Raw genomic sequence first — 22,513 nt, forward strand, 5'->3', positions numbered from 1 at the left:
TCGAATACTTGGTCATGCCATTTGGCTTATCTGGAGCCCCTTCAGTTTACATGTCAATGATAAATGAAGTCCTACATGAATTTTTGTACAAAGGAGTTGTTGTTTACCTTGATGACATGCTTATTTATTCAGAAAATAAAGAGGCACATGTAAAACTAGTCCGGCCACCCTCATGCACCACAAGCTTCCAATTAAGCTGTCCAAATGTGAGTTTCACAAAGAGGAGTTGGACTATTTAGGCTACCATATTTCTGGGAAAGGACTAAAAATGGACCCAGCCAAAATCAAAGCAGTGCAAGAGTGGCAGGCACCCACCACACGCAAACAATTACAGTCATTCCTGGGCTTTGCTAATTTTTACAGACAATTCATTGAAGGCTTTGCCCAGATTGCCCTTCCCCTAAAAGAGTTGCTTAAGACAAAGGGGAAGGGAGAACAAGCCGCCAAACCTACGGCCCAACTCCGGTGGAGCCCAAGCTGTCAGCGTTCGAAACGCTGAAGGATCGGTTTACTACCGAACTGGTCCTACAACACCCCGATGAGAACAAAGCCTTCATAGTACAAGTGGATGCAAGTGACTCAGCCATTGCGGGTGTCCTCATGCAGGAAGAGGAGGATGGGCAGATGCGGCCCTGTGCATATTTGTCCAGGAAATTTACAGAGGCGGAACGGAATTGGAGTGTGTGGGAAAAGGAAGCGTTTGCTGTTAAAATTGCTTTAGACTCCAGGCGCCACTGGTTGGAGGGAGCGCGTCATCCATTTCAGGTCTGGACTGATCACAAAAACTTAGAAGCGCTCTGAACACCCCAGCGTCTTAATGCTAAACAACTCAGTTGGGTGGAATTCTTTTCTAAATTTGATTTCATTCTGAATTTCTTACCGGGAAAGTCTAATTTCCTGACGGATGCCCTTTCACGCATGCCCCAACACCAGAGCAGGAAGGAGGAGACTACTGACACAGTGTTTTCCCTCACCCAATTGGGGGGAGTGGTTACTACTCATAGCCAGGCAACCAAGCAGCCAGATAATCAAAAGGGGTGGAGAGCTAAAGCAAAAAGCAAAGTGGAAAAAGAGGGGGAGCAAGCACCCACAGGAAAAATGACACAAACGGCGGCTGGCGAGTGGTTTAAGGGAAATCGGCTGTACATCCCTGCTAGTTTAAGATGAATGGTGCTTCAACAATGCCACGATGCCCGGATAATGCCACGATGCTGGCCATTTTGGATACCTAAAAACCTTGCATTTAATTCAAAGACAATTTTGCCCCACATGTATTATGGCGAAACCCAGGAGGGGGAAGCCCCCGGGACTACTACAACCCTTGGAAACTCCCAGCAGGCTTTAATAAAGTCCATGTAATAAAGTCCATGGAAACTCCCAGCAAGTGGTTTCCATGGACTTTATTACTGATCTCCCCCCATCTAAGGGTTGTACCTGTATTCTAGTAGTGGTGGATCTATTCTCCAAACAAGCCCACTTCATTCCATGCTCCAGTATTCCCTCAGCTAAGAAGTTGGCCAGTTTGTCCATGAAACATATTGTAAGACTGCATTCTTTTCCTTCCAAGGTCGTATCGGATCGGGGAGTTCAGTTCGTTGCCAACTTCTGGTGGGAGCTTTTACAACTGGCAGGCATTGAACAAGGAATAAGCTCTGCCCACCATCCTCAAAGCGATGGACAGTCCGAAAGAACTAATCAAGTGTTAGAGTAATTCCTCCGATGCTACATTAATTTCCAACAGGATAATTGGACCCAGCTCTTGCATCTTGCCGAGTACTCTTACAACAATGCAGTACACAGTTCAACAGGAGAGACTCCCTTTAAAATTGTTCATGGCTATGAAGGAGTAGCGTTCCCCTTTTAGATGCAACCCCCCAGCACACGTTCGGGGGACTTGGGCGAGTGGTGGACCGCCCTGGCGAAACAGTGGACGGAAATCCAAAAGACTTTGAATAAAGCCAAAGCTGACAACAAGTATGCAGATCACCATTGTGGGGCACAGTGGAAATTACACCCCAGAGATAAAGTGTATGTCTCCACCAAAAACTTCAGAACGGAGCAACCTAGTAAAAAGTTGGGCTTGAAATACTTGGGGCCCTTCCCAATAAAGAAAGTAATCAATGATGTGACTGTAGAACTGGAATTACCAAAAAATCTATGCCAAGTCCACCCAACTTTCCACGTCAGCCTGCTCAAGAAAGCACCTCCCCCAGATGAGTGGCATCCCAGCAAGTTGGTGCCACACCCAACCATAATAGAAGATCAAGTTCACTATGAAATTGAAGAAGTCTTAGACTCCAAACGCAGACGCAATAAACTCTTTTACTTAGTTAGGTGGAAGGACTTTGAGGAGGGGTTTCGTGAGTGGGTAGAAGCTTCTCATGTAAATGCTCCCAGACTGTTTGCTAAATTCCATAAGAAATACCCAGAGAAAGCAGGAGCAGAAGGGTGAGGGGAGAGGTCTTAAGGGGGGCAGAATGTCAGAGTGTCAGTTTGCTAGTCAGTTCTCAAGCCAGAGCTACGCCATATTCTTATGTTATAATCTGTAGTTGTTCAGTTCTCTCCCTCCAGGCCCAGGTGTTGCCCAAGCCACATATATCCATGGGTGCGAAGTATTCTTATCACCCCGTTCTGGCCGACCTTGATGTCCTCGCCTTCCCAGGCCTTCTAGACAGGACTAAGGGGGGAGGCTGGGAATGGGTGTTTGAAGTGTTGTTACTTTCACTTTGTGTGTCATTCTCAACAAAGCCTTTGTTCAGCCAAGACTAGTCCTTGGAATATGGATGACTGTATCCTGAGCGTTGTCTTTCAATAAACCTTTTGGAATCAAGGAACTTTGTGCTTCTTGCAGAAGGGGGGAGACGAACTCTAGATAACTGGGATTCCATAGTCTGACAAGATTTTAGTTGAGCCTGGCCCTTAGGCAACCACAAAAACCTCAATCCTGTCAGGCTGTGGAGTAGTTGATTGGCAAGACCATGAGGTAATTACAAAGGCATTCCCTCTCTTAGCTCATCTTGAGAAAAAATTCAAGTTTAAAAATAATTCAAACAAGGCATCTTAAAAGAAGAGTTCAGAATATGTGTTTAAATTGACAAACCTACCAGATACTTATTAAAAAGAGTTCTAACCAGTCAAATGTCTGCCGAAAGTATGGGAGGCAAGAAAATCCATGTTAGAGTAAAAGCAGTGAAAGTGTGCCAGTAGAAGAGGAAAAGAAAGTTGCAGCAGAACTAGCCATGAAGCAAAGAATAACTCACCTGCTCCTGGAAAGTGGTATTTCTGTCTTCTCCTTAAATGCTAGCTTTTTTTTTTTTGTATAGGAAAACCATTTGAGACAGCTGTAATCATGAATGCAGCTGTTGCCAATATTATAGTATCCATATTACTTGGCAAGCGATATGAATATGAAGATCCCACGTTTCTAAGACTACTGAAGTTGGTGAATGAAAATGTCCGGCTTTTTGGAAGTCCCTCTCTCTCGGTAATCTAACTGTTGAAACTGGTTAAATAACTTGGGATTTTGATTTGGAATTTTGCTCTATATGGTGCAGTCATTCATGGTGTGAGGGACTCAGCTTCAAAAGCTGGGATTGCCAGACAGTAGAGAGGATGGTTAACGTGTTTCCTGCCCCCGTGTGGCTAGCCTGAAATGGCAGTTGAGGATGGAACGTTGAGGGATTGACAGTTGGAGTAAACAGAAGAGTGAGGGGAGTTGGAGTCTGGCTTCTGACCAGAGAGGGTCAGCCAGAGAGTCCTCTGTGTGAAGAAGGAAGGGAAGGAGTTCCTTTAAAAGTGAAATCGGTACATTCCTGAAGCACTTTTAGTCCCTGGACTAAAGTGGGAAAGACAGCACTAACTCCTGCATAGACTCAAGAGATCTGGGAATTATAGTGGGCCAAGGAACTAGGTAGAAAGGAGTCTCCCCTTGGGCAGCAGGAACAAGGTTATAGCTCATAAACGCCTGCCCAGTATCTTGAAAGGGTTTGACTCAGTGGAGTTTCCTAAGGTCTGGAGAGGAGGGAGAGTCGTGCTGTGTCTGTGTGTTAAAAGTGGAGCATTTGTGAAGCAGTGCCAACCTCTCAAAGAAGCCAGCAACTTAGAATCCTACCAAGTGTTTTGTGCCTCACACCAGTAAAGTTTCTGTACAAAAACATTTCCATTACTTAATTTCAAGCACCTGCCCACCTATCTTCTAACATTACATACTTGTAAATAAACGTTCTGTTACACTTTGAGTCTCCCCAAGCCTTGTGGGCCAGTTTCTGTTTATGGGCAGTGCAAACCCCTGATCTGTCCCCTACTTGGACTTGGCTGGGTAACCATTAGAGATGGGCACGATCCGCATTACGATCGAAAAAAACCCACTATAATGGTGATCGCGCGATCATGACCCGGCGGATCGTGATCGTCCACGGCCAACTATCCAGTGATCGGGAGGGGCCCGGATCAGGGTGATCGGGCTCGGATCAGGGATCCAGACACTCAGGCACCAGCAATCTATTCCCCTGGCAACAGAGCCAGGGGAATGCCTGAGCTGTGTTTGCCCTCCTTCTGTCGCCCTGGAAACCTGAATGGAAGCCCAGCTTTCCTTGATCAGCAGGGCTTCCTTCCAACCATGGAGCAACAAAGCAGTCACCAGCTGGGAGAAGACACCCAAGGGAGGGAGGGGGAAGGGGGTGTTCTGCCACCGCCAGCACACACCTTCCAGCCTGCACCGGGAATACCAGCGCACTCCTTTTTGGCCTGGCAGGCAGGAACACGGGGGGGGGGGGGTGCCGGGGGGGTCAGCCGGAACGGCTTATTGCCGTCTCCGTGTGCTTGCCGGGCCCGGCGGACGCCGCCACCACCCACCTTTCCACATAGCTGGGAATAGCAGCACGCCCCGCTTTGGACTCCACAATCCACGGATCGGAAACAGGAGATGACGGTCTGGATCGTTAATTCGGGATCGTTGCTGGTGCCGATCCACGATCAGCTTGATCGTTAATTTTTTTGGATCGTGCCCACCTCTAGTAACCATACTACTCAGATGTTACAGAAGGGTGGGACAAGAAATAAAGTTAAAGCTTAACATCAACCACGCTACTAAAGGCTTCCTAGCACAGTGTACAGCTTCATAGGCTTAGAGAGGAGAAGTTTTACCTCAGGGTAGGGGAAGGTCAGCCCAAGACTGAGACGTGGGTATGTGAAACATGGCAACATGAACCTGCCTGTCTTTTGAATGCTCACTGCCCTAGCAGATTATCTGATGGCTAGTGCAGAATTTGTTGCGTTGAAAAACAGATTTAAAAAATTTAGGGAAAAACAGGCCTCTCAGCACTATTCGTTGTCAGCACAGAAGGATGATGTTGCACATGGGATTCATGACAGCTTCTTAGTCAGGCTCCATTTAGACTCTCCCTGACTGGGATGGCTCAGGAATCAGGACGCCCCAATCTCATCATATCTCAGAAGCAAAGCAGTGTTGCCCCTGGTTAGTACATTGATGAGAGATCACCAAGGGGCTCTATGGAAAGGCAGGCAATGACAAACCACTTCTAAACATATCCTGAAAACCCTACAGGGTCTTCATAAGTTGGCTGTGACTCGACAGCATTTTCCACCATATGAGGGCTCAGCCTAGTGCTGCCAGCCAGTGGCTGGCAGGAAACTACAGGCAGGGACATGGGAGTTGCTTTCATATTGATAACATGACAAACCCACACCACTCTAGGATTCAGTACAAACTCTATGGTTTCACCATAGCATTCCTGCTGAATCTTAGAACAGAGTGAGGTCACATCTTGGTTCACTTTAGAAATGACATTTCTCCATTGAAACAACAACAATTTTTGTATTCTTGTTCACCCAGCTGGCCTACTGAGCAGTGGCAGGGCACGGGCTGCCCTCAAGTAGTATCCCACTCTAGCAAGAGACCTGGCAAATCTAGCTCCAGCCCAGAACCTGGAGTCAGCAGCTGAACCTTGTTCTGTTCAGCTGAAAGAGCTGCTAGCTCAGTCTCCCCTGCACCACACCTAAGGAAGCATACCCTGGCTGGAGGGATCCCATGAGAGTTGCTGGCATCAGCTGACTGAAGGGCCCAGTAAGACCTAGGCTGGAGGTATGAAGCTGCTTCCCCTTGAGGATGAGACTCATCTTGTGTTCTGAAGACTGACTTGATCTTCTTGACTCTTGACTTCTGCCTGCTGGGCCTGGACTCTCGCCTTGGCCTTGGAGCGCCTTGCAAATTCTGAAGCTTCCTGCAGTTCTGCCTAACCTTAGTTCTTGCCCCCAGATTCTGACCATGCTGTGCCCCGCAGACCTGTAGCATACCCCTAGCTACTGTCTAGCTACCTTGGCCCTGTCTTGACTCTGGATTTTTCTTGCCTGCCCAGCCAGCTTGCATGCCTTGAACACCCGAAATTTAAAACTTTGTGGCTGGTTATGTTAAGCTTTAAAAATAATTTCTTGTTGTCTTATTTACTGAGTGTGAGCAATGAGTACTGAAATGCATTTTTTTATTGCTGGCTGAGAGATGGTAAGATTGTGTGTTCAAGAGTTGCATTTGTTCCTAGAGCAGAATCACAGAACGCAGCACCAAACTGAAGATGGGATCCTTCCGGGCCAAGTGTCTGAACGAAAGGAGCAAAGATCGTTTAATAGAAAGAGCTTTGAGATTTCTGCCTCAGCAGTAGGATTTGGGCCTTGCTTAATCTTTCCCTTTCTCATCTGTTATTCTTTTAGTTGTACAACATGTTTCCTGCGCTGAGCTTTCTCTTCAGCAGTCGCAAGACTGTCCTTAATAACAGGAAAGAAACGCACTCCTTCATACAGGAAACCTTCATAGAACACCTCAAGGAACTGGATGTCAATGACCAGAGGAGCTTTATTGATGCTTTTCTAATCCGACAGCAAGAGGTAACAGTCTTTACATAAATCAATTACCAAATAACCACAGGCAAATGTTTCAGCTCTCTGTTTTAAATATGTTTTTGCAAGTCCAAATAAGGAGTTTTGCTGTACAAGAGAACAGCCAATGAAGGTAGCTGGGATTTCCTAAACTACAGCAATTCTTGTTATTGGAACAATATGTTATGGGAAGAGAAGCCCATTTGTGCAGACCAAAAAGCAAAATCTGCACATTTCAAAAGTCTAGTGGATGTTTCTGGAGGAAAGATTCTAGCTTTTCATCCATCATATAACCTGTGTTCTTACTAGACATGGGCACGAACAGCATTATGAACGGAAAAAAACAACGAAGAGGCAACTTGGCTGCTCGCAAATGGGCCATTCGTGAGGCGCCATTCCACCCAAACAGGCGGTCGTCACAAGCCGTGTTCGTTGCGTTCGTCCGCTGTTCGGGAAGCTAGACACTCAGGTGCCTTCAATCAATTGCCTCGGCAACAGAGGGGGGGAGTGCCTGAACTCTGTCTGCATTCTCTCTGTCACCCCAGACACCCAATCAAAGCCCAACTTAGCTTGATGGGCAGATCTTCCTTCCAAGCGTGGAGCTGCAAATTGGTTACAATCGGTAATGTGGGAGCAGACACCAGGGGGGAGGAAGGGAGGAGGGAGGTGTTCCGTAGCCATGGGAACTCCAATCTCATCCCTGCAAACCCTGTTAGGCAGTTCTGATTGCCACCCACAGACTTCTAGCGTTTCTGAATGAGACCTCTGCTTATAAAAGGGCACTGTGCTCCTAGTTCTGGTTTCACTTTCAGCAAGCAGTGGAGTGAGACAGAGCTGTTGATAGCCTTTTGGGAGAGAGAGAGGGAGAGTGCATTGGAGCTGGGCTTTTTTCTGTGTGTGGTGGGCGGGATAGGGAGCTATCCCCTCTAGTTCCAGGGCTGCTGCCAGCCCTGGAGCCAAACTCATTGGGCACTTCAGCTGAGTGCTCACCCTGAATATTATTATTATTAGTTTCAGTGCCTGATTTGGTGATCAGGCTTGTGGGTGTGCCAGGCTAGGGCTCTAGCCTCAGCCTCCGGTTCCAGGGCTGCTGCCAGGCCCTGGGGCCAAGCTCATTGGGCACTTTGGCTGAGGGCTCACCCTGACTATTATTATTATTAGTATCAGTGCCTGATTTGGTGATCAGGCTTGTGGGTGTGCTGGGCTAGGGCTCTAGCCTCAGCCTCCGGTTCCAGGGCTGCTGTCAAGCTCTGGGGCCAAGCTCTGTGGCCACCGTGGCTGAGGGCTCACACAGACTATCATCATCAACATCATCATCATCAGTGCTTGATCTGGTGGTCAAGCTTCTGGGTGTGCTGGGCCTAGGGCTCTAGCCTCATCCTCTGGTTCCAGGGCTGCTGCCAGGCTCTGGGGCCTAGCATTGTGGGCACCTTGGCTGAGGGTTCACAGTGTTCTCTCCTTTTGTTTCCTCCTTAATTCTATTTTGGTGGTACAATGAGTCTTCATGTTGTGGTGGCCGCCACGGGTGGTTGTGGGGTGAAGTGCAAAGGCAGTCCTCCTGGTTTACTTGTGGAAAGCAGTACTGGGTGTGGCTCGGGGGCAGCAGAGAGTACTCCCGCTCCCCCAAATTGACCTGTGGGGGCTGTGGAGGAGGCCAAACAGGTCTTTCCGCTGGGGGGAGAGGCTCTCTCTTAACATTTTGAGGAGGAGATGGGTGACGGATTCCTGTAGGAATGGTTTCTGTTTTATGAAACATTCCTCCCGTCCCCATCCCAAACTCTCGATGGTGTCCCTGCCTGCAGTACACCCCTCACCCCATCATCCATGGCCAGCTCCGCAGTGCAGCCTGTAACCATTCGTCCTCCTTCCCCTGGGACAGTTAGTGGTCCACATTTCAACACCTCCATATGGAGGCACTTTTGGGGCATTCCTAATGACCCCCGTGTAGTGTGGTGCCATGCCTGTGATGTCCTGGTGCGCAGGGGCAAAAACCTGAAGCACCTGTCGTTGACGGCCCTGACTAGGCACCTGAAGATGCACCATCCAAGCCTGTGGTCTCTGTCCTCACCTAGCGAAATGTCCGCTGGGGGGAGAAAGGAGGCGAACAGCTCTTCTGAGCGGGGATCAGTGGGAGGGTTACCAGAATCTACCCCAAGCAAGAATCCTTGCCCTGAGGGTGATGCTGGTGGAAGTGGGGCACTCAGGTAGGCCGCTCTCGCAGAGGTTGTCCCCTTGGGGTCTGAGACAGTGCCACTTAGAACGGCGAGGTTGAGGGCTCAGGAGGCAGGCCTTCGCATCTTGGCAGAGATTATCGCCCTACATGGCTTGCCATATCTATCGTGGAGTGCGTGGGCTTCCACAGGCTATTAAAGCATCTTCCCCTTGGTTCTCCATGCCGTCTCCATGTACCCTTGCCCATCAAGTCTGGCGGGTATCTCAAATGAGGGCTGGCACATTTGGGTCGGGTTTAGCCAGGTCCACTCTCACTGCTAACAGGCTTCTGAGGCCTTGCTAGGCCTTCCTGGTACAGCCAGATCATCATGACACCTCCTTTCTGCTAAGCCAGGAAAGTGGGTGATGCTGGCGGCAGCCTCCTTTGGACACTTGTGAGCTCCTGAGCTGTTACACATGTAGTTGAGCCACATGGTGGCCCTATCCATTGCAAACGCTGTGCCCTCTGAGCAGGGGGGAATGGGTCCCATGACTCATGTCCTTTCTGCAAAGGCAAGAAGGTGGCTGATGTCAGCTGCTGCTGCTGCCCCATTTCTTCCTCTCCCTCTCTGGAACCACTCTGACCCATCTAAGCAACCTCTCCTATCCCGTTCATCTCTGCCTTTCTGCAAAGGCAGAAAGATGGGTGGCAGCCTCCTTTGGGCGCTTGTGCAACAGCTCAGGAGCTCCCGATCCATTGCAACTGCTGTGCCCTCTGAGCCAGGCCTTGTGGCCGCAGTCCTCACCCACTTTGCTGCGTAAGCAGATAAGTGTCTGCCTTCTACCCGGAGGCCTAGTGGGCGGGCACATGGGGGTGCTGCCAGCAAGTGGCCAGACCCCCCCACCCCCGAGAGCAGAGGCGGTCTGCCACCGCCTCCCTGGGCCTGCCGGGGCCAGTGACTGCAGTCCTCACCCACCTTGCTGTGTAAGCTGATAAGTGTCCGCCTCTGACCCGGAGGCCTGGCGGGTGGGCACATTGGGGGTGTCACCAGTGAGTGGCTAGACCCCCCCACCCATGAGAGGGGAGGCAGCCCACCTTCAGGACCACCGCACGGGGCCAAAGTGAACTGGGGAGGGTGGCTCCATTTGTGTTGAATGGAGGTTTCCTGGGGGCATCAAATTTGGGAATGTGTAACTCCGAGATCCATATTGCAATCTTGACCAAACTTGGTTGATAGCTGGAGAAGAGCCTGCTGCACATTTCCTGTGAATGTGGGCTCTCTAAGTGCTAAGGGGGCTGCTCTGTCAATGACAAACACCGGACACCAGATACGTTCGTTAACAGGACATGTTCTGTTCTGTTCATCTGTTCGTGTTCATCATTGGGAACAAACACTGAACAGCCTGTTGGGGTTTTTTCCCCCATTCATGCCCATGTCTAGTTCTTACTCTTTCTTCCTTATTTCTATCCTTTGACTCCTTTTTTTTTTCTTCCTTCCCTCTCTGCTGGGGCTGCTAACCTCCAAGTAGGGCCTGGAGATGTCCTGGAATTACAACTGATTTCTAGTCTACAGAGATCAGTTCCCCTGGAAAAAATGACAGTGTAGTGTATGGCATCACGTTCCTGCTGAGCTTCCTCCGTGCTCCAAAATCTGCCCTCCCCAGGCTCCATCCCCAAATCTCCAGGAATTTCCTAACCCTAAGTTGGCAACCATACTATCTTCCCCCCTCCCAGCTCTCTGCCGGACTCTGGGTTTGCATCCTTCTTCGTTTCTTAATATAGCCTTCCTGACGTAACCGGCAGGTCGATTTTGAGGCAGCCATGATGCTGGGAATTTCATGACTAGCACTCTCAGCATTTTAAAACATATTGCAGAGGACTGATTCTGACTGGGGCTGTGAAGGAAGGGAAATTTAAGCTTTCCTGTTCTGCAGTTTCCCTATTCTGTTTCTCCCAAGAAACAATCTTGAGAGACGGCTATTCGCTCCATTGGAGAAACATAGATATAATGTTTTGCCATTAGTTCACATCGTGTTTCTGTTGGTTAGTATGGGGTGTTGGAATATTTGTTCCTGTGACTAAAATGCAAGCCTCTAAAGCAAGAAGGAGGGGTACTGGTTGGGTGAGTGAAGCACGCTGTAATGGAATGGTAGCTGTACCTTGGGGGTCTGAGTGAACTGTAATTTTTAGTCAGTGGGCTGAGGGAAAGTGGTCAGTTAGTAAGGAGTAGAGATGGGCACGAACGAAAATATGAACAAAAATTCATGACGAACTAGGCCGGTTTGTGGTTCATGAACCAGTGGTTTGTCAGATCCCATTTGCCTTACCTCAACTTTAGCACGCAGCCAGACACTCCCCTATAGCACCATGTAATATGCCAGAATGGCATTGGTTGAGTATAATGTTGGTAGGCCTCCATCCGCCAAGCCAGCTCCAAATGAAAGAGCAAGTTGTGATAATATAAGAAAATGGCATGTTTAACAACACTCTAGGTACTGTATAGGATATACCATTCTTATAATGTATTAAACTTTAAGTTGCTTTTTGAAGATGTGGTATATTTATTTGGAGAATGACTGCTGAGTTGATGCAGCCCACTTGAAGTGGGCTATATCATAAGATGAAGGATGGGTATAATATCGGCACCTACGAACTTTATAAAATGATGCCATAGTAAATCAACCTAAAGAACTCGTTTTTCTTGAATGCTGTCCAAAATTTACTACAAGGAATCTCAAAATGGTTGGTTCAGGTTTCAGTTCTCTCCCAGTGTTCTTTGACCTTATTCCCTCTCCATTACAGAACACCTTACTTCCTTTTTAAATGGCGTTAAACTTTCTTTTAAAATGCTGTTTGCATTCAGAAGCCAAAGTATGTTAAGAAGCCTGTAAGAAAGGTCTATCAGTGCCTTCCGTCTAATCTCGTAAAATTATTGGGCCATTCTTTGTATTTATTTGTTTGTTAGTTATCAAAAGAAGAGAAGCATAAATTTGTCCAGATAAACTGGATCTAATCTGTTTTCACAGGCCGAATAAGGAAGTCCTGTTTTGATATGCACACATTTACTCATGCCCATCTTTTAGTTTAAATTCTTTCTTCTGATCTTCTAGGAAAAGAACAAGAACAAGATTAATAAATTTTTCAATAATGACAACCTAAAAAGTGTTGTGGGTAATTTATTTGCTGCTGGCATGGAGACCACTTCGACTACCTTGCGATGGGGTCTGTTGTTGATGATGAAATACCCTGAGATTCAGAGTAAGTGCTTTCCATTGGTTTGTTTCCATTATTCTGGATTCCAGTTACGGATCACAGGTCCCCCAGTGAGGGCAGGGGATTCTCTGCTCCCACTCTATGTCCCCTGCCTCCACTCACCTTGCCAGCGGGGGAAAGGGCGTGGGAACAGGACTCCCAGGGGTGATGCGATGATCTCACTCTTGGGAGTGATGTCATTGCACTGCCCTGAGACCTCTCCCGTGCTTTGCAATGGCCAATTTGAGACCCAAATGGGCCAAATTGAGCCTGTTTGGGGCCCAAATTGGCCCACTGTGAAGCATGTGCGCACTCCTGCACCTGCGCAATGACATCACCTGGAAGTGACGTCAGTGAAAGTGAAATCATCACTCAGGCATGGGAGAGCACGTGGAACCAAAAGAAGGTGTGTGGCCCTCCTCTTGCCATGAGGGTAAGGGGACCCGGCAATTCCAGTTACACATAGTGATAACAGTGGAACGGAATCTTAGGTTGAGGGTGGATGTTACCTGAATGAGGGAAAACAGGAAGCTCCATTGAATTACACTTCCTGCTTTTCCCCAGCTGCTATAATATTGAAAGCAGAAGGGATTGTGAACTGCTTAAAACTCTCCATGATTTTGCCCTCCAGAATTTGCACCCCTTCCTCACTAAGTTTACTTTCCATGATGTGATCAGGGCTGCCACGGGTCTGCATGGGCATCCGGACGAAAGTTCCATCTGGACCCCCCACCCCCACCCCCATACCCTGATACAAAAGAAATATCATAACGAAACAAATTGTTTGGCTTTCTTTTATTGTGAATATAAGAATAACTGTTCATTAGGTAGGGAATGTTATTGGAAAGTGGACAGGATTATTAAAGAATAGATTTTACTTAATTTATGGTTTACACAGTGCACATTGCAATGGGGCACAATGCAAAAAAGCAAACATGCAAACAAACAACAGCAGTAAGCAGAATCAGGAAGACTCCTCGTGAGCCAAGGGTCCTAGCCAGAAAATGGATGTACACTATCAAATATAGGTGAGACACAATTTACCTGGGAATAAGCCCTATGGAATTCAGTGAGACTTTGCTCTCTCAAAAAGTACTACAAAAATTCCTCAGAAATTTATACCAACCTGAAACAAAAAAGCAAACTTACAACAATCTAAGACTGCTTAACAGAGGGAGGAAAACTGGGGAGATGTGAAAAGTCACGGAGGGGAGGCAGGAGAGCCTATAGGCTGATCTTCCTGCACCTGCCCTAACTTTAGGAAGCGATTCTAGACTCCAGATGTTGGAATGCAACTAGTTCCAGTTCTATCTTCCCATTCTGGTTACCATTCTGCCCCCTCCCCTCCTCTCCAGGTGCTGCCTCCTTAAAGAGAAAAACAGGAAAGTAAGGGCAAACTGGGCAACAGAATTTACCCTGGAAGTAATTTCCATGCTCCTGATCAGGTTGAAGGTACCTTAGTAGATCCAAGGGTCCAAAACTGAGTAGAACTTGGGGGGGGGGCAATCATAAGTAGGCTTTGTTAGAAGTAAGTCTCATTTTAATCAGTGGGGCTCACCCCCAATTTTCTGTTTCCCTTCCATATGAGCTTTTTATGGTATCATAGCTTCATAGCATGCCTTTTAATGGGAATTACAACTATTTTTCTTCCTTACCAAAACACATTTTTCCACATGTGTAGCAGTATCTGCAGGCTGAGAATTCACTTCATGCATCTGACGAAATACATTCTAACCATGAATGTTGGAACTGTAATACATCGTTGAATCTTTTTTAAAACGGTAGTTTTGTCAGAACAGACTGAAAAGTCTACCCTTGTAAAATCTGTCTGTCTAATTACTCAGTTCATGCCAAGATCTTAAGAGTTTGTTTTCAGCACAGGCTGAGTTCTGGAAGAAAAATACTCCTGAGCATGTGCAGAGTGCCTCTTTCTCAACATTAAAATAACTCCCTGCAGTTTCCTTTCTTCCCACATACTTTAATAATTCAGAAGCATACTTAAATATACAGAGGAAGCAGCGGGATTCTCTGAATAATATTTTTAAATCCCTCTGTAAAAAAGGAGGCGAGGATAACTACATGGCCTCTCTCATAAGAATTAAGAGTCACGCAGAATCATACCGGGGATTTCTTTAGACTGATGTTCTGTTTCCCATTCTGGCCAGTCAGATACTTCCTGGGATCTCACCATAAGGGAATAAAGGCAACAGCCATTCCAAACAGTTACCCACTCACCCCCAAGTCATTCGAGCATACTGCCCTTGAAAACAGAGGTTCTAGGGGTTATCATAGCTAACATAAATTATAGTTACATAGTTAAGCTGGAGTTTACTTTGATATAAACCGGAACTAAGATGGTCACTATTATTCAAAAAGTATGTTATGGGTGGAAGGAAAGGAATAACTGGTTGATAGATTCCCGGGAAATATTAACTTTATCACCACCACAACTCCATTTTTGTTCATAATATGAACGGAGGCTTTCTGTTCTACTGTTACATATGTGTGTTTTTTACTTCTCAGGCTGGAAAGAGATGAGAAGGAATGAGGCTAGAAGGCGAGGGGGACAAACACAGAAGAATTAAAAACTGGGTAAACTGGGTACTCTCAGATTCCCACAGAACAATCTCTGCTCCCTGAAGTCTTGTCACAGTGTCCCCAAACTTAAAACTTCCTAACAGGCTCCAAATTGTTCTCTGTTCCTCTCCACTCATGGGAAGTTGTTACCTTCCCAGACAATGATGGTAGAGTTGTTAAGTGGCATTCTCTTTTTGAAATTTCTCCCTAGAATCCAGAAATGCACTTCTCTTCCTCAGAAGAGAGGAAGTTTTGAATCAATTCCACTTTCATGAAGAGGAAAATTCAATTCAGATCTCTAAGAAGTTATTTATTTATTTATGTGCTACAAGCATAGTTGAAAAATTAAGAACAACACGAGCCATTAAGCAATTAAACACAAGCCAGGACTTGTCTTAATATATCCTTGCTGGTTTTTACGCTTTGTATTGTATTACAGTAACACGACAACATGCAGAAATCCACAGGTGAGGCAATCTACATTATCACATGGTTAAAAAATCTCAAAGATAAATTAAGGAGAAACCAAAGAGAATTTCTCTTGCGAAAGAGAAAAAGAAAATAAGAGGAACCAACCAACTGCTTTATCTAAAACACAAAATTTTGCGAAAAGAACTTCTATCCTTCCCCCATAAAAATCCTAGCTGTTGAACACTTCATTCCCAAATATCAGGAGCAAAAATATGTGTTTATTCGATCTCAGCGGGTGAAGCCTTCATTTCGCTTGGCATTCCCTCAGTCCTCTCTCCTCCCTCCAACATTTTGACAGTTCTTATCTTTTGTATTTATTTTATGTTCTGGTTTAATGATTTTTTTAAGTGATGGATTTATGTTTTGGCTTTAATGTTTTTTAAGATAAGGTCAATTTTTATGTTTGGATTGGTTAGCTGCCGTGGTGGCCCTTGTTAGGGCAGAAAGGTGGGGGAATTTTTTGTTGTTGGTGATGGTGATTATTCTTAGTAGGTCATATTAAGATAGCCTTAATGGGGTGGAGCCTACCACTCCTCTGAGCAAAGTTTATTTATGTATTTCTTTATTAAAAATATTTATATCCCATCCTTTCTTTTGGATCAAGTCTGAAGACTTCTTCCAGTCTAAGGAGCTTTTATCCAACTTAAGTGGCTGTTCCTTTGGAGAAGACATTTAAGTTACAAGAAGGCTACTTATGCTGTGGGAAGGCTCCTTGAAGGACATTATCCCAATATTTGCTGGAATAACGTCAGTTTTATTTTATTTATTTTTAATTTATTTCAAGATCCTTCAGTTTTCCCCTCATTGATGGAATAAGTCTGAAACCATAAAGTTTATTTTAGTGGAATGAAATATTTTATTTTCTCAGATAAGGTCCAAGAAGAGATTACAAAGGTGATCGGGTCTGCTCAACCTCAGATTGAACACCGATCAAAACTGCCATATACAGATGCGGTAATCCATGAAGTCCAGAGGTTTGCTAATATTCTCCCTATGGACTTACCACATGCCACCACTACGGATGTCACTCTTAAAGGCTATTTCATTCCAAAGGTGATCAGCCTTAAGCAACTGCATTAACTTTACAGTCTTCGCTCATTTGACATCTGTTCATTTGCAGCATACCACACTTTTTACAAAGAGCTTGGTTTGCAGACATTGAGAAAATTCAGAGCTAGCCAGTGCAGCCATTCTTAAGCCATTAATTTAAATGACAGAGACCTAAGTGCAGGACTGGCCCACCCATAAGGCACACCTAGGGAACCAGAGGTGGAGAAGAACGAAACTCAGCCCTGCCAGGCAGTGCCCAGTGGACAGCCCACAGAGAGCCTGCCCTCTCTCCTCCATTGAGGAGGTGGGGCCACAGCCTTATAACAAGTGAGGGTCGTATAACATGGAGGCCGCTTCCCCATAGTGCAGGGGGGAGGAGGAGGGTGGTGGCAGTTTCCCCAAAGTGTGAGGGGAAGGGAAGGCAGGCACTGGCTTCCCGATGGTGTGGAGCACATAGTAGTCTTTCGCCTAAGGTGCCAAAATGTCCTTGGGCCAACCCTAAGTGCTAGCTTAGTTTTCTGATGGAAATAAAGGGGAGTGAAGCACAACTGACTTGGGCTGGATCATGTTCCATTTCTCTTCAGGATCTTTCACCCTTTTATTCATTAAAGTGAAATTTCTGTCTTAACTTCTTTACACTTTCATTCTTACCTAATTCACTTTGTGGGTGGCATTTTTAAAAAATTGGTTGAAAAATTGTGATCATAGATATGTTATTGACAGGCCATCTTCCTCAACTTTAATAGCTCATTGCTTTGACTTTGCAGGGAACTTATATTGTTCCATTATTGTACTCCGTGCTGTATGATGAATCTCAGTGGGAAAAACCCAATAAATTCTACCCTGAACATTTCCTGGATTCCAACGGAAAGTTCGTAAAGAGAGATGCCTTCATGCCTTTCTCTGCAGGTAACTCCTTTTATCTTTATCACTGGATGTTGAATTCATAGTTTCACTACTCAGCTTCATTCCCTTGGAAGGCCACTTCTCACTTGTTCTTTCAAGATTGGAGCGATTCCCCAGTAGCACTATTAATCACTGTGTGGTTATGTACTTTAGTCTTCTTTTCATGTTTGCTGTTCGGTGTTTTATGGTAAATTATTTGGGGGCAGCGTTCTGTGGGGAAAATGGTATAAAATATTGTAATGAAGTTGTGCTTTTGTGCCACATCTGCACTGTTACAGGTCGGCGAATCTGTGCTGGTGAGACCCTTGCCAAAATGGAGCTCTTCCTGTTCTTTGCAAGTCTCCTGCAGAGATTCACTTTCCAGCCCGCCCCTGGGACGTCTAAAGAAGACCTGGACCTGACCCCTGCAGTTGGGTTTACTACGCCTCCCACACCCTACTATTTATGTGCTTTGCCACGTTCTTAAAATTTAACTGTACTTATCTTCTCTGCACAACACTCTCATTTCCTGCACCTTCTTGCCTGCCAGGAACATTTCAGATTCAGTGGATCAAAACTGTGCTTTGTCACAAATCTTAGAGCTTCAAATGCCTATCTGTGAAACTCACACAAGATAGTTCAGAGAAATAACTTAGATCAAAATTTGATCCTCACAGTCATTAGCTCTATAAAGCAGCTAATCCCGGCTGATTTGTTCAATTCACACATTACATCTTCTCTTTGAATCCCCATAACAACTAAATTGAATTACAGTCCAAGTGAGATCCATCCAATGGTAGCAGCTGTGTAGACAAAATAGATATATTTCATTAGCACTGTATTTCTGACTTCAAACTGGCTTCACAAAAGCTCAACGCCTACCCATTCTACTAACCTTGGAACTTGTTTAAGTCTCACATTTGAGAAAGATATATAACACTAGAACAAGAGTTCACTGAATGAGTAAGCAAACCCTGTAGACTGGAGCTGGCACACCACCCAGTTTGCATTAACAACTCTTTACATCCCTGATTTCTGGTCAGTTGGCACACCACAACAGGAATCAGGGAGTAATTTCATCTTGTTCTCTCATCATTCACAGAGCACAACATTCCCATACACTCTAAGTAATATTCTTCTATGCTCAGAAGCTCATGATGTACCTTTCTTTCCGTTATGCTTCCTAGATAAGACAAAAGTCTGATCACAGCATATTTTGCTTACTTGGCTGAGAATGGAATGTGTAACTTGTAACTGTTGCTATAACCATATTTGGGCATCCGGGACTTCCTGAATACAAGCTAATAAAACTCTCGCCTCCATCTTTGGAGGGACAGACTTTGCATCCAGACCCTGTCTCGTGTCGTTACTACAAAACCCAACAGCCATATTTGTAAAATGTTTTGTGAAGTTGAGAATTAAAGATACTGGCTTGGATCCAGCCAGCTGTTTCTGTAGGCAGAATGATTTCTACCTACACAGTCTGAGTTGGGTTACATTGGGAGACAAAAAGGCACACTCTGTGGGCAGAAATCATTGGATCCCAGCCACTGACTTGTGCGTTTCCACCAAAGCACATTTCAAGCCTTCCTCCAATGCAAAATACATTGAAAAGCCTCTTTCAAAGGAAGAAGGCTTCATATTTGGCTGAGTGGAAGGGTAAGATACAAGCAAATCTTTTCAGAAAACCTGGTCCTGTTGATGCTCTTTCAAGGTTTTGTCTATTCATTTATGGGTTTGGGTTGCAATCACCTTCCTACTTAACCACCAACTCACAGGACACATCCGTCTTTCTTCTTTTCATCACTAATGTAATGTAATGACCCTCATTACAGTGTTACGTACCTGTTATGGGGATTGTCAAACACTGTGTATATTGAGGCTGTAGTCATAATAAAAATAATTCTCTGGTGTGTGAGTTTGGTTTGGCTTCTCTACCTTTTATTTTATACGAGTAAAACAGTTGCTACATTGATGGATTTAGATTTACTAGCAACAATATTGTCAGTCATCAATCACTTATTTTACCTTTAGTTACACCCAGGAAAGATACAACCAAGCCTTCCCACTTTTTTGTCTCACCTCCAGAGATATCCATTAAGCTATTGTTTGGGGGGCAGAAGACACAATCCTGCCCTAGAGAACATTGCACACGATAATTGCACTGCCCTCATTTATAGCTGTGTGTGTGTTCTGGACCCACCCACGCACCCTCAGATTATGTCTGAGCCCTCCTTTCTCTTCTGTGAAGCGCGGGTCATTAATGTGTACCTCTACAGACCTTTTCTTCTTCAAGACTGGTAACTATAGCCCTCCCTGAAACTGCTTTCCCATTTCTTCTCTGTTTTCCTAGTTAGCCCTGTGTGTGCGCTGTGTGTGTATATTCTCTGTGTGTTTGCTGGTTTTGCTCTGTTAATAAAGAAACCATTCCGGTTAAACACCAACCTGTTTACGTGAGAGTTCTCTAAGGGAATTATCCTGGTATATATTGGTGGTAGCTGTAGATGAATGCTAATTCCCCCAAATCACAAGGAGACCCCTCCCCCATTTAGGGTAACATAATTGGAGGCTTGGGGAAGCTTTGTTTGCACTCAGCACCAAAAATTACACAGACTACAATTCTCCCTCTGAAGCATTGACTCTCTTTCCATAACACACAAACATGGGGGTCAGTGTTAATGGACCCTGAAGTACGTAAGTGTTGGTGGTGCAGGCTCATCATTTAATTGACTCCTGCAAACAAACCATTAGTGGCAGGCCAGCTCCCAGGCAGAAGAGCAGAGCACCAACAGTTTATGCTAGCCAGCAACATTTGGAAAATAAATCCTGCTTTGTTTACTTTTTTTTCTTTTTCTTGTCCTATAATAATGGCACTACAATGATTAATTACCCTTGCGTTCTGTTGTCGAAGTCCCTTTAAGAGGGTAGAAAGGTTCCCCTGACAGGATTTGAGGGAGTTTATGGGTGAGTCTGATAGGGGAGGTAAGACAGGTTCCCCTCTGGAGTGAGGGAAGAGAAATTTGTGCCTTAACTGCAACATCACTATCCTGAACAAGAACTCTATTTAAGAATTCTTAGTATACGTTTCAGGATAAGCTGAAGCCCACTTGACACAAGACACCATAGAACTGGGAGTGTGTTTTGGCAAAAGTGATTGGATAATAGGTTTACACTCCCTTACATGCCAAAAGACAAAGGGTTATATCTTCTTAGATGAAGATTAATTCCTGCCCAGTTTCTAAAGGGGGTATGGTTCTGAGGAGGACCCCAGTTCTGTTGTGAAGGGAAAATAAATATTAAGTAAAACATCTCTCACTGTTAAGAAACAAGAATATCAGTCAGTCAGTACTTTTATTGGCATAAAATAAAGTAAAAAAATTCAGTATTTGAATTTACAAAATGGAAAATACAATCCAAAATCAATCATCTCTAAGAAAGGGAAGGGGGAAGTTCGGTCCTTTCAATGTAACTCCCATTAGTTAAGCCCGGTAAGTTTTGGTGCATACCAAACTAGTGTGTGAATTAAACACACTAGTTAAAGGGGCTTAGGGGAATTTATTCTTCAACTTTGTGCAGTTTGTATTAATTAGCTGGGAGGGATTGTGGGAGGGGGAGACTTTGGAATTAATTTTTATTTCAGTGCTTATAGCACCTTCGTAGCCAAGACCTCAGTGAGAGGGAAAAGCAGATTATATTAAGGGAAGGGGGAAGATCGCGATTAGAGGGAGGGTGTAATTTCTAAAACTTACTTATATAGTTACCTAAGATTTTGAGGGAAAAGTGTAGTGGGTTAGGGAGGAGGAGGGGAAAGAAGGGAAGGGAGGGAAAGAGATGGGGGGGGGGAAATAAACAGATTTAGTTAATTTGATTAAGCTAACGACAAAAGGAAACAGTAAAGGAACAAGGGGGAAGAGAAAAGGGGAAGGCAGATAGAGAAATTGGACAAACCCTTTTATAATTTATTTAAGCTACTTGGTGTGAAGCTTTAACATTATAAGTAGACACATACAAGCATATAAATATATACTTATCCTACTATTTTCATATATATTCTTTTATTTTCTACTAATATTTGAAGTGTGAATAAAACACTTCAGTAGCAGAACCTTCTCTCTTACTCTGTTTTGGCTGAATCTACAAGCAGAAAATAGAGAGAGGAAGAGAGATAAGGGGAACTTTGGAAAAGAACAAGGGAAATTGTTAAGTTATATAAAGCTAACTTCATTATTCAAGTTAATTAAATTTTCACTAGTTGAAAACAAAGAAACCTATATAGTTTTGATTCGTTTAAGCATACTTGATACTTGTATTTAAGGAAAACCCAAAACCTATTCTATTCAAACAGCTATTACTGCAACAATCTGTGACCTCTCCAACCAAGGTTGGAAGAGAAAGACTATACATAAAACTTATTGTACTAAAATATATTTGAACTGTGGACTGCTACTTTATCAAACTTGTAATATTTAATATTTACAGTCCATCCTTGATTATAAAAATTCATTTCATAAAGCTAGCAAGTTCTGTCATAAAATTAGAAATCCATTAAATAATTCAAGAGCATTATTTGCAAATTAATAATCAAATCAGAGGGAAATTGATTAGGGGAGACACAACACTACCATTTAGTTACAGCTGATTATATTAATAACAATTTATAAATTGGCATCCCCCCCAATAAAAGAAAAAAATAAAAGCTCTTAATCCTGATTGTATTAATTTATTCTGAGACAGCACTACTAACTAACAAACAGTTAATCAACATAAATAATTAAGAAATCCATTGGTTTAATTAATTAGAGCAAGTATGTCATCAAATATTAAATTTACATCTTATAATGTTCGTGGTTTGGGTAACCCCATCAAAAGAAAACGCATCCTTACAAATCTGGCTAAAACAAGATCAGATATCATATTTCTGCAAGAAACTCACCTCCATCCCATAAACAGTCAAAACCTAAAATCAAATTGGATTCATCTCCAATATCATGCAAAAGGCACCTCTAAGGCAAGAGGAGTGGCTATATTAATCTCTAAATCCTTTACTTTCCAGCATCAAAACACTTTGAGTGATCCTAAAGGAAGATTTATTTTCGTAAAGGGCATAATAGGCACACAAACTTACACTCTAGCTTCAATATACGCCCCAAATTCAGACCAAATACCCTTCCTAGAAGACAGTCTGAATAAATTAGCTAACTTTCAGGAAGGAGAATTGATCTGGGGGGGGGGACC

At 44.5% G+C, this 22,513-nt stretch overlaps 1 protein-coding gene across 1 annotated transcript in view; it reads left to right on the forward strand.

Annotated features, from left to right (window-relative positions):
* LOC129341906 (cytochrome P450 2K4-like) overlaps positions 1-18,629 on the forward strand; it is a 28,635-nt gene extending 10,006 nt beyond the window's left edge. The window contains exons 4-9 of the mRNA XM_054997266.1: positions 3,324-3,484; positions 6,727-6,900; positions 12,154-12,301; positions 16,212-16,396; positions 17,161-17,302; positions 17,578-18,629. Coding sequence (XP_054853241.1) covers positions 3,324-3,484; positions 6,727-6,900; positions 12,154-12,301; positions 16,212-16,396; positions 17,161-17,302; positions 17,578-17,765 — 998 coding nt within the window. The 3' untranslated portion in view covers positions 17,766-18,629. The remainder of the gene's footprint in view (positions 1-3,323; positions 3,485-6,726; positions 6,901-12,153; positions 12,302-16,211; positions 16,397-17,160; positions 17,303-17,577) is intronic.
* The last annotated feature ends 3,884 nt before the right edge of the window (positions 18,630-22,513 follow it).

This window comes from Eublepharis macularius, chromosome 1 (assembly GCF_028583425.1).
Source record: "Eublepharis macularius isolate TG4126 chromosome 1, MPM_Emac_v1.0, whole genome shotgun sequence".
NCBI classification, from domain to species: domain Eukaryota; kingdom Metazoa; phylum Chordata; class Lepidosauria; order Squamata; family Eublepharidae; genus Eublepharis; species Eublepharis macularius.